A 16764-nucleotide genomic window follows, 5' to 3' on the forward strand; every position below is an offset into this window, starting at 1 on the left:
CTCCCGGGCCACAGCAGAGAGCTGGCCTGGAAGAGGGGCAACCGGGACAGAATCCGGTTCCCCGACCGGGACTAGAACCCGGTGTGCCGGCACCGCTAGGCGGAGGATTAGCCTAGTGAGCCGCGGCGCCGGCCATGTTTTTATTTTTAATCTTAATTTAATTTTAGAGGTTTATTTATTAATTCAAAAGAGTTTCAGTGAGACAGAGAGAGAGAGAGGGAGATCTTCCATCTGCTTGTTCATTCTCCAAATGGTGCAATGGCCATGGCTGTGCCAGGCTGAAGCCAGGAGCCAGGAGCTTCATCCGGGTCTCCCATGTGGGTGGCAGGGACCCAGGCATTTGAGCCATCTTCCATCGTTTTCTGAAGAGAATTAGCAGATAGCTAGATTGGAAGTGGAGTGCCCAGGACTCGAACCAGTGCCCATATAGGATACTGGTGTCACAGGGGGGAGCTTTATCTACTACGCCACAATGCTGGCCCCTTTGGGAGTCTTTTTAGCTCCCATGCTTAGTGGTGGAATTGCTCACTTGTAGGGTTGGGGTTGTCCATCTTTAGCGGCCAGGGCTGCCCCAGATGGTTACACACAGCTTTGAAATTATTGCTGGATTGGTCATCAGGGTGGCAGTATTGATATAAGAGATTTTGGTTGTCTGCATCCTCACAAACACTGGTATTGTCAAATGTTTAAAATTAAAAACAATTTTATTTATTTGAGAGGCAGAGTGAAAGAGAGAGAGTAGAAGCGAGAGAGAGAGAGGGAGAGAGATCTTCCACTTGCTACTTCACCCCCGAAATGGCCATAACAGCCAGGTGTGCACCAAGCTGAAGCGGGGAACCAGGAGCTCCATCCTGTACTCCCACAGGGGTGGCAGGCACTCGCGCACTGCACCTGAGCCGTCATCTCCCGCCTCCCTGAATGCATTACCAGGAAGCTGGGTTGAAGTGGAGTAGCACGGGCTTGAAGGGCACTCAGTATGGGATGCGGGCTTCCCCAACGGCAGCTGATTCCACTCCAGCGCAGTGCCGCCCCCACACTTTTCCATGGACAGCAGGTTGCAATTCGGACCTGCCACCTTTGGAGCGCTCTGCAGGCATTGTGGTTAGCAGCTCCCGGAGTGGACGGTGCAGCCACAGCGATCCCCGTTTCACTGGAGCCATCAGTTCCCACGGCAGCCTCTGTTAGCAGCTAGCGAGCTGCGGGCTTTCCTCGTCCATGACCCCCGTCTCCTCCAGGTGCCCAGCACAGAGATGCGCAACAATTTTTTTTGTGACTGTGGACACATTCTTCCTTGTATAAAGCTGACCCTGGCCACAGGAAAGTTCTACCCAGAGACCCCCGTTCTGCTTTCTGGAGCTGTTTACTTAAATTTTCTCTTCCGTGAGCTAAATGTCCCGGAACACTCTCCTGCTCTTCTCTGGTCTCTCTTTCTCTGAACGGTTGTTGCTCTTTCTTGGCCAGAACTCATATGTGCTGAGAAGATGTTTTGCTAGGGACAGGCATTGCGCCCCGCAGGTTAAGCTACCACTCGGGACATCCACATGTCATATCAGAGTGCCGGCTCCAGTCTTGGTGCTGTGCTAATGAGCCTGGGAGGCAGCAGGTGATGGTTCAGGGGCTTGAGCCCCTGCAATCCATGTGGGAGACCTGGATGGAGTTCCAGGCTCTAGGTCATTACCCAGCACCAGCTGTTGCCACTATTTGGGGAGTGAACCAGAGAATGGAAGATCTATCTCTGTCACTCTACCTTTCAAATAAATAAATCTTTAAAAAAGAAAATGATTTAGTGACATTCCCTAATCACTCCGTACATCACTGTTTCCATCTCACCACCATGTGGAAGGTTTCCAAACATGGCCAGGTGAGGCCGGCCCAGGAGTCTCCCCTGGAGACAGGCTCCATGCACCCAGCTTGATGGGGGGCGCAGAGTGGGCCTCCTCTCAGCTCTGCCTTGGCTCCTTCTCCCCCACTGCCTTTTGTAATCTTCAGAATTCACAGAATTTCGGGGCTGAGAAAGCACAGACACCCAGGGTCCATCCCTTCACTTTGCAGCCAGAGGAAAGGGTGAGGTATCTCACCCCAAATCCAGGGGAGCCCCAGAGCCAAGAGCCGGGAAGCCCCTCGAGTCCTGACCTGGGCCACTGCCTGCCTCCCTGGGCTCCTCTCGTGGGACACTCCCGCTCAGCCCTGTCTCCCACCCCAGGCTGCCTAGGTGCCCTCCGGGGTCAGCCAGCTTGCAGGGAGTTCCAGCAGGCAGCAAGGAGGGGCAGGCCCGGCAGGCAGACCTGGGGGCAGAGGAGGGTGCACAAACGTGTGTGTCTTGGGGGTGTAGGGGTGGTAGGGCCTCTGTGTGTTAGAGTTGACACCAGACAATGATGCAATCACAGGATGCAAATTGAGTGCAGGTCGCTTTAAGAAAGGAATAGCTGTAATTTGAAGCCTGCTGGACGCTGGACGGGGAGGCGGCAAAAAAAGCTCCTGTGCTTGCCGGAGCCCCCTCAGTGTGCAGGCTTAGAGGGAGCTGGGCCTGTGTGGAGCTGCAGCGGACCCACAGGTAAAGCAGTGCCCGGTCCGGCCGGCGAGCCGGGCAAAGACGGGTGAGGCGCCCCTGGGCTGGGGGTACTGACAGAGGAAGGGGTCTCCCAGGGAGCAGAAAAGAGGGGTGCACAGGAGAGGAGGTGGCGGACAGTAGCTCCTGCCACTTGCACATGAGCAGAGTGGGTGAGCGAGGGCACAGGGTGGTCGTGGGGAGACAGGCCAGGACCCCATTACCTCTAAACCCCACATCAGTTGAGGAGTCTGGAAGGACTTTTGAATGAAGCCAGTGGGAAACAATAGGGGTGGGGAACTAAGCCTCTGGGTTAGGGCTGAGCAGCACCCAGGGCGCTGGAGTCCCAGGGGGCAGGAGGCTCCCAGGGAGCTGCTCCCACCAGGGGCGGTCGGCGGGTCTGTCCCTCTTGCCCCCCAGCCCTGGCTTTCCTTGGCCTGGTGAGCAGCTGGCCTGCGGGAGCTCTGCCCCGGGGCTGGGACGGGGGACAGCTGGCCCATCTCTCCGGCCCCCACCCGTCCTCTTGGCCAAAGCAGCTGCAGGGAGAGCCGGGGGACACTGAGGCTGTGGCCTGTCACTAATGATGACCGTCACTTAGTCCAGCTGGTGTCTGGGTGCGGGGGCTTGGCTGCCGGAGCTGTCTCTCCCTCGCCCTTTCCACTGTCCCGGGCAAGGAGTGGGTTTGAGCCAAAGAAGAGCTGCCGGCTTCTCAGAAACCCCGCCACTGTCTGGCACGCCCAGGGCCACCAGGAGTTCAGCTCCCAGGAGTGGCGGGGACCGGGCGCTCTACTCCCAGGGCTGGTCCTTCTGGGGTGTGGGGAAGGGCAGCTCGGGGGCCCATAGCTTGACTCATTCAGGTTCTGAGACTTCAGAAAGAGCCTACCCTCTGGGCTGGAGGGGTCAGCAGGGGAGGGCCAGGGGAGAGGGAGGTCCCCTGCCATGTGGCCGGAGGCTGTGACTCTGGGGGGAGGAGGAGGGAGGGTGTTTGCCTCACAACTGGCTTTAATCTGAAACACATGTACTGGCTTGCTGCTGTCCTTCTAGCTTCCAGGCAAGACCATAAAATCCCAGCGCCTGTGCCTCCTGGATTTGGGCAAGGCGGCAGAAAATACGGCCTGGCCCTGGCAGGGAAGACAGCCACCTCCCCTGGTGCCCTGCCCACCCAGCAGGACCAGGGTCTGGCTTGCACACGGCCCTCCGGCCAGGTTGTCCTCGCCGTCCCTGGGCCCCTGACCAGCACCATCTCCTTGGGCAGGGCATCGCCTCTACTCTGCAGGCCCCCACGCAGACCCTCCCTGTCGGGGACTCTAACAGCCTCGCCACTGCTGCCTGTGTCCCTGTGACTTGAGAAGGACCATGCAAGGAGAGGCCTTTGAAACATCTTCCACTCGCCCCAGATCCCTGCCCCGTTCAGCTCTGGGCCCTCTTTGGACCCCGAGCCTTCTCTTCCTCGCCTCAGCCTACCCACATGGGGGACAGGGATCAAGCACGTGACCGGAGGCTTGGGTTTGGACTCCGTGGGGACTGAAGAAGGCCCCACCCTCGAGTGCCTTGGAACTGTGAGCTTGGCTTCTGCCCGCGGCTCCTGTCTCACTGCCCTCCCCTGGGCCGGAGGGGCTGGAGCTCAGGGTCTTCCTGCAGCCTCGGCCCCTGCGCGCCTCACTGCCAGCTCCGGGTGGGGCTGGGTGGAGCGCAGCTGCAGGCCTCTGTCTCTCCCTGCTGTGTCAAGGGAACGTTTCTCCAGGGCGAGCGGCAGGGCGGCCACGTGGAAGAGCAGCTGCTGGGTGGAATGCTCGCTGAGACACCCACACTCTCGGGCAGGGTTTGGAAAGCCTGGCTGCTTCCCGCTGGCTGGCCCTCCCTGTCTCCCGCTGAGCAAACCCCGGAGCGACCTTTCCTCTTGTTGCCTTTGGTGCGCCGCAGTGTCCGGCTGATCGTCCCTCTTCATTTCAAGGACTCACACGCTGCACCACCAACTTCTCTGATCCAATTTGCTGTGTGTGCATGTGTGTGTGTGCGCGTGTGTGCGTGTGTGTCAGGTGGTGATGGCTAGTCCAGCTCGCTCACCAGAAGACCTCTGGGGGGGCTTCTCTGTGACGCCCCTCACTCCTAGCTGTCTTCATTCTCGCCACCCCCAGATCTGACCCCAGGGTGAGCTCAGGGATGAGGTGAGTGTAGGAGTGGGGATGGCGCAGGACACGTAGGACACGCGGTAGATTCCAGAGTTTTCTTTTGTGTTCCAGGGGGGAGTGGAGGGACGTGGGGCTGTTTAACCTGCGGGAGAGGCTGCGGGACGTGAGAGCCATTTTTGAGCTCCGGGGGAAGAGGCGGCTGTGCGGCTGCATGGCAGTGAAGGGGGACCGCAGTCTGGCTGAGGGGGACACTGGGGATCACGGAGGAGCTTGCTGGCTTCTGGCATGAGCTAATTTAATGCTCACTACAATAGCCAGCCACTATTCTATTTTATTTGCAAGAGAAAAAAACTGCAATTTAGAGAGTGATAGAGACACAGAATTGAGAGTTGAGCCCGGGCTGCCTGACCCTGGACCCTGAACTCTTTTTTTTTTTTTTTTTTTTGGAAGTTTTTTGGTTCTGATTTTTTTTTTTTTTTTTTACAGGCAGAGTGGACAATGAGAGGGAGGGAGAGAGAGAGAGAAAGAGAGAGAGAGGTCTTCCTTTTGCCGTTGGTTCATGCTCCAATGGCCACCGCGGCCGGTGCACCGCGCCTATCCAAAGGCAGGAGCCAGCAGCCAGGTGCTTCTCCTGGTCTCCCATGGGGTGCAGGGCCCAAGCACCTGGGCCATCCTCCACTGCACTCCCTGGCCACAGCAGAGAGCTGGCCTGGAAGAGGGGCAACAGGGACAGAATCCGGTGCCCCGACCGGGACTAGAACCTGGTGTACCAGCGCCGCTAGGCGGAGGATTAGCCTAGTGAGCCGCGGTGCCGGCTAGACCCTGCACTCCTAACCAGGAGAGGAAGAGCTCAGGGAACACCAGGGTCTGGGGCGGGGGCGGGAAGGAGGGCTTTCCTGAGGCCATGCTTCAGGCCAGAGCCATTTAAGAAGAGTTTGAGAACCTGCGGAGATGGCACGGCTGGACCGGATGCTTGGGTTTTTTGGCTGCGCATCCTCTGATTCTACGGATAAGACCCGCACTCTCTTAGGAGACGAGCGAGCCGGTCGGGCGCCTCCAGGGGCGAGCTTTAGTGTGCGTGTGTGCTAGACCAGACTCCGAACAGAGGAGCCCTGGCTGGCTCTTCCCTGCTCTGCAGCTGTGGGTCCCCTGACAGATGATGGTGTCGACTCTGGGTCACGGGGCAGGTGGAGGGCTGCAGCGCACACGGCTAGGGGGGAACGCCTGAGTCCTCGTCAAGCTTGGGAGGCGCGGGGGTGGTACCTCTGGCCCTGCCCAGCCCCTGCTCCGTGTTCTGGGCGTGGCTGTGCAGGGCCGGATGGTGGGTGAGAAAAGCGGCCCCACTGCCCCTCCTTCTGTTGCAGTCCCACGATGCAGGCCCTGGTGCTACTCCTCTGGACGGGAGCCCTCCTTGGGCACGGCAGCTGCCAGAGCATCGCTAGCAGCCCGGAGGAGGTCAGTAGGGGTGGGTGGGCAGCATCGGAGGTCCCGGCCTCTCCTCACCAGCAAGCTTGGGAGGTGGGAGAGGCTGCCACAGGCACCCAGGTTCCAGGCCAGGCTGGGGCATTTATTTGTCCCGGACTTGATTTCAAAACAGAGAGAAAACCTTTTATCTTTCAGGAGACAGAGTGTGATCAAAAGTAAGATGCAAAAACGTGAAGCCCGTGAACAACTCCAGGCCCGCTCCCCTTCCCCAAACACCTTTCCTCGTTTCCTTGCGTGACTGGTGGGGCTCACCGAGTGGGTGGAGGTCTGGGTGTTCTGATGCCGACCAGGCGCGCAGCAGAGTAAAGTGCCCGGCCAGCCCTCTCCCTTGCCCAGAGAGCACAGCAGGGCTGAAGGCAGATCCAGGCACCGGGCGAGAAGCCCGTGCTGACAGTGGGGGAAGGGTGGCCGGCACAGGAGGGCACAGCCAGCTGGGCACAGGAGCTGCAGCCTCGGGCTTTGTGGGAGCTGGGAGTTTGAGTTCTGGCTCTACTCCTCACTAGGTCCTTTTGCCTCGGTCTCTGCTGGAGTGTAAAATGGGCTACAAACACCCACTGGGCGGGCGTTGGCTGGTTAAGAGGCTACATCCAACACTGGAGTGCCTGGGTTTGAGTGCCAGTTCCAGCTCCTGACTCCAGCTTCCTGCTACTGCACACCTCTGGGAGGCAGTGATGGTGGCTCAGGCGGCTGGTTTCCTGCCACCCATCAGAGACATGGACCGCACTTCCAGTTCCTGGCTCAGGCCCTGACTGTTTTAGGCATCTGGGGAGTGGGCCAGTGGGTGGCATATCTCGGCACTCTGCTCTCCAGCAAAACCAAAAGCCACCCTGATGGTGCCACGGCGGCCGTTCATTTCCCTGTCTATTGAGCGCCTACTCTGAAGGCAGGTACGGGACTCCGTTATTGCCTTTCAAGGAGCTCAGCGCTTCGAGATGCCGTGTTTGGAGTATCACATCCGCCAAACGCATCGCCAAGTGTGAAATGAAGTAACTCAGCTGCAAAGAGCTAGCAGGGGGCCTGGTGCCTGGCAGGTGGTTCTCGAGTAAGCGGTAGATGATGCTGAAAAAAGATCGGAAAACCCAAAAGGTCCCCTCAGATCGGGGTGGTTAGGAAAAAGCTGCAAAGGAGGAGGAGACACGGAAGAGGGCCATGGACAGAAGGGAGGGTTTCATAGCAGCTCCTAGGCAGAGACCCCCACGCCTGAAAGAGAGAGCAGGAGTGTACTTCCAGGGAGCTTGTTCAGCTTGAGTGCGGGGTTTCTTGGGGGGTGAGGGAAGTCCTTGTCAATTTTTAATTTTTGAAGCGTGTCGCAAGTGTGTGAGCCTGGCCAGTTGTCTCTCCCTCGGCTGCCTCTCCCCAGCTGAGGGCCCCTGCGTAATCAGGGGAACAGACAGCCCCGGGCAGGCTCAGGGCGCCTGCCGGAGCTAGAAGGTCAGCCGCGGGCCAGCAGGACATCGCCTCGCGAAGCCGCTGAACCCAAGCCCAGGCCTCCCTGTCTCCCGGCAGGGCTCCCCGGCCCCCGACGGCACCGGGCCGCCGCTGGAGGAGGACGACCCCTTCTTCAAGGTCCCCGTGAACAAGCTGGCGGCGGCCGTTTCCAACTTCGGCTATGACCTGTACCGCCAGCGGTCCGCCGAGAGCCCCACGGCCAACGTGCTCCTGTCGCCGCTCAGCGTGGCCACGGCGCTCTCGGCCCTCTCGCTGGGTGAGTGCGCAGTCGCAGAGGGCGCCCGCGGGGCTGGCGGGGCGCTCCGCCGCCCCCGAGGCTGTGAGCACGGGGCTCCCGGGAAAGGTTTTGTGTGGCCTGGGCGCCTACCGGCGTGGTGGCCTCATTCGTGCAGCCACCGTGTGCCAACTGACCCCCGGGGTATGGCCGGACCCTGCTCCCTGGCGTCCCAGCTGAGCTCGCAGGGGTCGCTGATAAGCACGTGGTGTAGACTGGGTGTGCTGCCTTCAGCCTACCTTAGGCACAGAACACAGTCCCTGCTTCTTCCACCGCCTTCTAACTGCCCGCCTAGAATGTCCTCCCGGCTCAGCCTACGCAGGCTCTCGGCAGACAAAGGGGGATACGGTGTCCCTGTCCTGAGACGGTCAGCGAGGCCGCCCATGTCTGTGTGGCAGGAGCCGAACAGCGAACAGAATCCCTCATACAGCGAGCGCTCTACTACGACCTGATCAGCAACCCGGACATCCACGGCACCTACAAGGAGCTTCTGGCCGCCGTCACGGCCCCGCAGAAGAACCTCAAGAGTGCCTCCCGCATCATCTTTGAGAGGAGTGAGTGGCCCTCCTGGCCTGGGGCTCCTGGTGCCGCGCTGGGGGCTTCTTTCTAAACAGTAGGCACTGTGTGCTCAGGCCAGGCCTGGCACTCGTGGACAGGAAGGGCCCTGTGAGCCCCAGAGGATCAGAGAGAGGAAGTGGGTTGCGGCGGCAGCAGGAGGGTGGGGGCAGGGCAGTAACAGCAATGAGTGAACTCTCTTGTTCCCTGGCCAGGGCCTGGGGGAGCCAGCAGAAGTCCCAGCGGGTCCCTGGGAGAGTGGTCGGGAAGTGGGAGGTGCTGAGAGGCGAGCCAGAAGCTGAGCCTGGTGGGCACTCAGAGGACGCGGCTGTGAGACTCGTACACTGACCTCTGCTCTGCCCTCTCCCAGAGCTGCGGATAAAATCCAGCTTCGTGGCACCGCTGGAGAAGGCGTATGGGACCAGGCCCAGGGTCCTGAGTGGCAACCCTCGCTTAGACCTTCAGGAGCTCAACGGCTGGGTGCAGGCCCAGATGAAAGGGAAGGTGGCCAGGTCTGCCAGGGAGGTGCCCAGTGACATCAGCATTTTCCTCCTCGGCGTGGCTTATTTCAAGGGTGAGAACTTCTCTACTTCCCTTTTGGCCACGGGTGGCTGGCAGGTGTCTGAGGGGGCTGGGCCAGGCTCCGAGAAGTCATGTTGAACATGAACCTGGGGCAGAGCCAGAGGAGGGCGTGAGAGCTGCACTTGCCAGCATGCGTCTCTCTGCTCCTCGTGTCTACACGGCACAAGAAGTGTGCAGAAGAGCAGAGAAGGAAAAAGAATGAACACCAGGGGGCCTGTTTGGGGCTGGGCATTGCGTTAGATTCCTGGATTTGCAGTCAGACCAGGTTTATTTGTTTTTAAATATTTATTTAAGTTAGAATGAGAGAGAAAGAGATCTTCCGTCCACTGGGTTACTCCTCAGATGGCTACAACAGCCAGGACTGGGTCAGATGAAAGCCAGGAGCCAGGTACTCCACCTGGATCCAGGGGCCCAAGGACTTGGCCATCTTCCGCTGCTTTCCCAGGCACATTAGCAGGGAGATGGACTGGAAGTGGAGCAGCCAGGATTTGAACCAGCTTTGATACAGGATGCTGGCGTTACAGGTGGCAGCTTAACCCACTGTACCATAGGGCCAGCCCCTAGACCAGGTATAAATTCTGGCTCTGCCTTTACCCTGCACAAATTTCATAACCTCTCTAGGCCTGCTTTCTCAACTGATGGTGAAAACCATACACCTACTTTATAGACCCTTTGCAGATGTTACCTCTCATTTGCACAGCAACCCTGGTACCGTAGCGGGGACATGGCGTGTGCTCATCCACCTGCATTCTTCTGCCATGTTGTGCTGATGTGCCCAGTGTGAGGACTGCCCCGGTCAGGTTCAGTAAGGCCTTGGAGAGCTGTTTGGGCAACATCCCCCATCAAGTGCTTTGTAACCACCGACCAGGTGGCAAGAAGGGACCCCCCCCACCCCCCGCTAGAGAAAAGTCTGACGGCTTCCTACTTCCCGCAGTGCTGTCCAGTGAGTGGGAGGGCAGTGACACACCCAGGACACGGAAGGCGCTTGGGCGTGGGCTTGCTTGGAGGGTATCTGCACACCACGCCACGTGTGTGGGTGGCAGCGAGGGGTGATCTGACATTGGCGGTCCCTCCCAGCTGTGACTTCCTTCGATTCTGTCACCACCCAGAGACATCAGTGTAGATGCGCACACCGGTTTGCTTTCTGCTCAACACAATTAGCTTATGTCCATCTGAGTTTGCTTGGGGAAGGCATTCGGGTCCAAACCACACGCCGAGATGGAGTGACTGCCTGCTGTGTCAGGACCTCGGGCGATGGCGAGCCCTCCAGCTGGGCAGTTTCCACCGGCCCTGTCCGCTGGGGCTCAGGACACTTTTCCTTTCATTCCAGGGCAGTGGGTAACAAAGTTTGACTCCAGAAAGACTTCCCTCCAGGATTTCCACTTGGATGAGGAGAGGACCGTGAGAGTCCCCATGATGTCAGACCCCAAGGCCACTTTACGCTATGGCTTGGATTCTGATCTCAACTGCAAGGTCTGCAGCACTGGGGTGGACAGTGGGAGTGCGGGGAGGGCAGAGGCAGCATGGTGTGGCCTTGGAGACAGACAGCTGCCTACATTTTGCCTGCTGTGTGACTTGAGCAAGTCAGCAACATCTCTGAACCACCCCTGTTCTCAAAATGGCGGGGGGAGGCTATCAAAACTCACCTTCTCAGTTTGTTGTAAGGATTAAGGGTCCGGCAAGATTGGGCAGAGTTGCCATCTTTCATTTTTTGGAGACCTTCAAATTTGAAACAAACAGACCTGTCACAGCCTCCACGCTGCTGGCATTCGAGGCCTCCATGAGTATTAGCTCTAAGTCAGTGGTAGCTGTGAACCTTTGCTGGGCCACGGATCTGAGGATTTGACCAGAGCCCGGGGTACTGGCTGGGATGCCCCACGAGTGCATGAACACACTTCTTGTCTGTGACTTCAGGGGGCTTTTGGCACTGGGACTCCATTTTTCCTGTGGATTTTTAGGTTAATAACTTAAAAAAGGGTTTATTTATTTATTTGAAAGGTAGAGTGACAGACTGGGGTAGTGCTGGTGGGAGAAAGAGAATCTTTCATCTGCTGGTTCACTTTGTAAATGACGTCAACAGCTAAGGTTAGGCCAGGACCATACCAGAATCCAGGACTCCATCCAGGTCTCCTACATGGCTGGTAGGAACCAGCCATAAACTGCTGCCTCCCAAGTGCAAAGGCAGGAAGCGGGGTCAGAAGTGGAGGGGCTGGGACATGATCCCGGGCGCTCTGATGATATGCGATGCAAGTATCCCAAGCAGCAGCTTAAACTGCTGCACCACAACGCCAGCCGTTAATCACTTTTGTTAATGCTGTTTCTGTAGAGCTGTGTCCACCGCCCCCTAGCACTTCTAGTCCAGTGCTCTGCACACGACAGATGGTCAGTAAATGTTAGCAGATGGACTCTGGGCGAAGAGAGACCTGGAATTCAGCTCGTGTTCCTTAGACCCACGGAAGGGCCTCTGCAGCAGCTTCACTTGGTTTTAGGCTAAGGAAGGGGCAACAGCCTACGTGTGGAAGGAACATTTGGAGGTGACTTGCTGCCAGGAAGCACAAACCTAGAGGGCCAACTGCCACATCTATCGGGGCTGAGGGAGACACGAGGCCCAGGCCCACCACAGGACAGGGAAGACAGCCCTTGGGGAGTGTCTGTCCCCAGGCTCTTGGGCCCTGATACTAACCCCTGCACTTCCTGCTGTTTCAGATCGCCCAGCTGCCCCTGACTGGAAGCATGAGCATCATCTTCTTCTTGCCCCTGAGACCAACTCAGAACTTGACCTTGATAGAAGAAAGCCTCACCTCCGAGTTCATTCATGACATAGACCGAGAGCTTAAGACTATCCAGGCGGCCCTGAGCATCCCCAAGCTGAAGCTGAGTTTTGAAGGCGAAGTCACTAAGGCCCTGCAGGAGATAAGTATGTCTGCCAGACCGCCCTGCTCTTGGCGGGTGGGATGGGGTTGAGTCTTTGAGCCTTGAACTCACGGGTTCCATGGTCCCGTGGGGAGGCCCCAGATGGTTGCTCTATTGTAATAGTGCTGGAGTCAGGGCAAGGAGACTGAGCAGCCTTGCTTATCGGCCTCATTGCTTAGCCCTGGGAACATACGTGCCCTAACAGGACACAGGACTCTGCCTCCCAGACAGGTCTGTTTGACCTGGCTTCTAATCTAAACCTTACTTGTGTGCCCTGGCGAGTCTCGCAACCCTCCGCCAGCCCTGAGGCCTGCCTGTCTCACAGCAGGTCAAAGGCGATGCTTTGCTCCCAGCTTGTTGCCTGCTTGAGAAATCCTCCCTGGGGCGCTGGATAAGGCAGGTTTCCATGAGACTCTCTCCCAATCTCGCAGAGCTGCAACCCTTGTTTGAGTCACCTGACTTCAGCAAGATCACAGGCAAGCCCATCAAGCTCACGCACGTGGAACACCGGGCTGGCTTTGAGTGGAATGAGGACGGGGCGGCAACCAGCCCGGGGCCAGAGGTGCAGCCTGCCCGCCTCGCCTTCTCCCTGGACTACCACCTGAACCAGCCTTTCATCTTTGTGCTGAGGGACTCGGACACAGGGGCCCTGCTCTTCGTAGGCAAGATTCTGGACCCCAGGGGCACTTAATGCTCTGGTTTAATGTCCCAGTAGCCTAAAAGAAGACCCCAGAGGGATGGCAGATTATACATTACATTAAGGCTGCCGTGGTAATGTTTCAGTGTATACTTTGCAATAAAAGAGCTTTATCTTTCATTTTTGTTACTTTGTTCCTCCTGATTTTAGCTATGCTAAGCTCAATATGAAGATAAATTGCCCTTCAGGAGTTTGCTGGTCTTTAACTTATAGCCTGGTTGTATTAAACTCTGCAGGAAGTCACCACTATTAGTTATCTGCCTTGTATAATACTGTAAGGGCTGTTTTTCTGCTCTGGGGGTGTTGATGCACTAGGACCACTGACTCCCTGTCCCCCACAACCAGGAATCAGGCTTTAAAATAAACCAGACTAGGTTTTCATGCAAGCGGTCAAGCTAATGTCACATGTGACAACATGGGATAACATCTGGATAGATAAGGAAGTAATTTGTAAGTCAGGAAATAATTATTTTATAAAACATGTAGAGAAACTTTTAAGTATACATAAAATGGGACTTGATATATAAAAATTCTGAAATTAAAGAAAAAAGATGTATTTATTTATATGAAAGGCAGAATGACGGAGAGAGACTGAGACAGAAGAAAGAGAGGAGATCGTCTGTCCACTGTTCACTCCCCAGATGGCGGCAACAACCAGGGCTGGGCCAGGCTGACGCCAGGAGCCATGAACTCCAGCAGAGTCTCCCAGCCCAAGCACTTAAAGCCATCATCTACTGCCTTCTCAGGGACATCAGCAGGAAGCTGGGTTGGAAGTGGAGTAGCTGGGACTGGAACCAGCGCTCCAATGTGGTATGTGGGTGTTCCAAGCAGTGGCTTGGCTTATAGTGCCCCAACGCCCACCCAGAAACCTTCCTTTTAAGGGAGTATACCCATTTAACAAAGTACAATAGGGTCCTTTTCAGGGACGCGGAATACGGCAAGTCTGGGGACAAGGTAACTACAGAATTGTCTGTGGGGGTAAAGTTTCTCTTTTCAGAAACCACGCTGACCAGCCCTGGCCACGACGAGTTACTAGAAAGGAGGAGGGATGAAGTGCTGCCCACCTTTCACCTCGCAGATGTTGAGCGCTGCCTGTGCTCCAAACACTGGGCTTCCTGCGAAGCCTCTGCCAGCCTCTGCAGGGCTATTCATTTCCTAATTATGATGCCATGGCAACCACTGGGCACTTCCTGGGCATGGCCAGGGCCGGCAAACTCTCAAAAGCAGTGTGGACCTGGCAATCTTTCCCACGAACTCATTTGAACCCTCAGTCACCAGTGGTGATCTAGCAACCAGAGGTCAGACCCAGAGAATCCGGCGGCCTTCTGACCAGGATGGGGCCTGCACCACTGCTCCACGTCCCGGTGGAAGGCAGCCATCGTCTCCACCTCCTGCCTCTGAAGTTTGAAACCACAGCAGCGACATCCACACCCTAGCATTTTTGGAAATCCCTCGCCGCCCTTTCCCGTACTCACGCCGTCTGGATTTCATCTGCTGCATGGGGAGGCCTGGTAGAAGCAGTGGTCTCTTTCTAGGCTTGCTGATCAATAGGAGAACTTGGACAGAGGCGCACATGTTATAAAGTCGTTCCCACAAATTTGACTGTATTAGTGCTTGGCCAGTGAGGCTGCCAAGCAGACAGACTCCAAGCCAGACGGCCGGCAAACTGGTTGAAAACAAATTTAAGAGTAGCCATCCCTGGAAGAAACTGTCCAACGAGGGTCCTGTCCTTTTTCTCCACTCACAGCTTAGACTGCAGGGGTAGCGACAGAGGGTTGGGGGAAGCTAGAGACCCTGAGTGCAACTGTGTGTCTCGTGGAGTCTTTGCTTTACTTTTTCAATTACAATATAATTATCAAGGGTTTAGTTCCCACTGGAGTGGTGTGCAACACATGACTACTAGAAGCCCCCGGAATGTTCCAGCTATCATCACTGAGTGAGGTGGAATCCAGCCAAAACCCCAGGCTCACATCCAGATGCCTGAAGATCAGTTAAAATCCTCTTAAAGGACCAGCACTCTCTAGACACTAGATTAGTTCTAAGCCTTTTCTGGGAACTGGGTTTTTTTATTGGAGGACTGTTAACTGTGTCTATAAACAGTTATTAGGGGCTGGCCTCGTGGTACAGAGGGTCAAGCTGTGGCTTGGAACACTGGCATCCAGTATGAGTGCTGATCTGAGTCCCGGCTGCTCTTCTTCTAATCCCAGCTCCCTACCAGTGCGCCTGGGAAGGCAGCCGAAGCTGGCCCAAGTGCTTGGGCCCCTGCACCCATGTGGGAGACCCAGAAGAGGCTTCTGACTGTTGACTTCATCCTGGCCTGGCCCCGGCCATTTGGGGAGTGAACCAGCCGGATGGAAGATCTCTTTCTTTCACTATGCCTTTCAAATAAATAAAAAATAAATCTTAACGTAAAAGAAAAAAGAACCAGTCATTAAAATAGGCGAGTAGCTCCCTCTCACTGGGGTGTTTTCTGAGCCCTCCCTGCCCTCATGCACCGGGCTTGGGACCGCTGGGCAAGTCCTATCTTTCTTGGCTAAGTTTGGCAGCAACAGAGCCTCTTTTAACTTGTCTTCCTGGGGCTGCTCTCTGAGGGTCACTCTGGGAACCCTATGCTGAGGGCCCCACAGGGACGGGTGGCAAGTCCAATAAACAGGATTTCATCTGCTGGAGCTCCTGGATCTCATCACTGCAGGGGCCGCAGTGCACGGCCAGGACCGTCTCTGCCTTCTGTATCGTGCTCAGAGCTTCGGGTACTTCAAACCTGGATGGAGAGGCAACAGTAAGAGTTCATTCATTCAGGGCTGGTGCTGTGGTATATTGGGTAAAGCCACCACCTGCAGTGCCAGCATCCCATATGGCACTGGTTCAAGTCCCAGCTCCTCCACTTCCAATCCAGCTCTTGGCTATGGCCTGGGAAAGTAATGCAAAATGGCTCAACTCCTTGGGCCCCTGCACCCACGTGGGAGACCTGGAAGAAGCTCCTGGCTCCTAGCTTTGGATCGGCGCAGCTCTGGCTGTTGTGGCCAACTGGGGAGTGAACCAATGGATGGAAGGCCTCTCTCTCTCTCTCACTGCCTGTCTGTGTAACTCTGACTTTCAAATAAATAAATATATCTTAAAAAAAAATTTGGGGCCAGTGCTGTGGCGCAGTGGGTTAACTAACACCCTGGCCTGAAGCGCTGGCATCCCATATGGGCGCCGGTTGGAGTCCTGGCTGCTCTTCTTCCAATCCAGCTCTCTGCTATGGCCTGGGAAGCCAGTGGAGGATGGCCCAAGTCCTTGGGCCCCTGCACCCACGTGGGAGACCTGGAAGAAGCTCTTGGCTCCTGGCTTTGGATCGGCGCAGCTCCGGCCGTTGCGGCCAATTGGGGAGTGAACCAGCAGATGGAAGACCTCTGTCTCTGCCTCTCCTCTGTGTGTAATTCTGACTTTCAAATAAATAAATAAATCTTTAAGAAAATTCATTCATTCATTTATCCTGGCTGTTCCACTTCCCATCCAGCTGCCTGCTAATGTGCCTGGGAAAAGCTTTGGATTATGGCCCGAGTGCTTGGGCCCCCGACTCATGTGGGAGACCCAGATGGAATTTCAGCTCTAGTTTTGGCCTGGCCTGGCCTGGGCCCAGGCCTTTGTGGACATTTGGGGAGTGAACCAGTGGATGGAAGATCTCTGTCTTCTTTCTTTGCGTCACACTGCCTTTCGAATAAATAAATAAACTTTAAAAAAAAGTTCCACTTATTTAGTCAAGCCCATGTCAACCGAGGGCTCACACACTGTGAAGAATACAAAGTCAGATGAGCTCACTTCTGTCCTCAAGGGTCTATAATCTAGAAAGGTGCATAAGATACTTTCACAAACACACTGCAAGGCAGAGTTTGAGAAAAAAGTTACTAAAAATAAGTATACATACTCCAGGATCCTGAGATAAACAGGCAGATCTTAAGACTTTAATCTTTCTTTTAGAAAATTTATTTACCTATTTGGCAGCAGAGTGACACAAAGAGAGAGCTTCATCTGCCAGTCCATTCCTCAAATGGCCCTAATGGCGGGGGCTGAGTCAGGCTGAAGCTGTGAGCAGGAGCTCCATGTGGGTCTCCCACATGACTGGTGGGGAGCCAAGGACATTAGC

General features: G+C 56.1%; 2 protein-coding genes across 7 annotated transcripts in view; one reads left to right on the forward strand and one right to left on the reverse strand.

The window, feature by feature from the left end:
- Positions 1-2397: 2397 nt before the first annotated feature.
- On the forward strand, positions 2398-12755 carry SERPINF1 (serpin family F member 1). 3 transcript variants are annotated; one of them, XM_002718883.5, is made up of 8 exons: positions 2398-2554; positions 6045-6135; positions 7672-7870; positions 8287-8442; positions 8814-9017; positions 10356-10498; positions 11732-11942; positions 12370-12755. In XM_002718883.5, exons 2-8 carry the CDS (start codon positions 6052-6054, stop codon positions 12627-12629), a joined length of 1257 nt encoding a protein of 418 aa, XP_002718929.2. In that variant the 5' UTR covers positions 2398-2554; positions 6045-6051; the 3' UTR covers positions 12630-12755. The 3 variants fall into 3 exon arrangements, with proteins under 3 accessions (XP_002718929.2, XP_069917286.1, XP_008269150.2); XM_070061185.1 differs by having other exon boundaries at positions 2470-2597; XM_008270928.4 differs by lacking the exon at positions 2398-2554 and adding an exon at positions 3593-4716.
- Positions 12756-13173: 418 nt separating this feature from the next.
- The window catches only part of SMYD4 (SET and MYND domain containing 4), a 63558-nt gene continuing 59967 nt past the window's right edge, over positions 13174-16764 (reverse strand). For 3 of the 4 annotated variants that reach the window (XM_051824515.2, XM_002719045.5, XM_070061184.1), the window contains one exon: positions 14447-15396. In XM_051824515.2, coding sequence (XP_051680475.2) covers positions 15243-15396 — 154 coding nt within the window. In that variant the 3' untranslated portion in view covers positions 14447-15242. Of the gene's footprint in view, positions 15397-16764 lie in introns of all 4 variants that reach the window. The other variant, XR_011383626.1, reaches the window with a different exon arrangement.

The sequence above is a fragment of the Oryctolagus cuniculus genome, chromosome 17, assembly GCF_964237555.1.
Source record: "Oryctolagus cuniculus chromosome 17, mOryCun1.1, whole genome shotgun sequence".
Lineage (NCBI taxonomy): Eukaryota > Metazoa > Chordata > Mammalia > Lagomorpha > Leporidae > Oryctolagus > Oryctolagus cuniculus.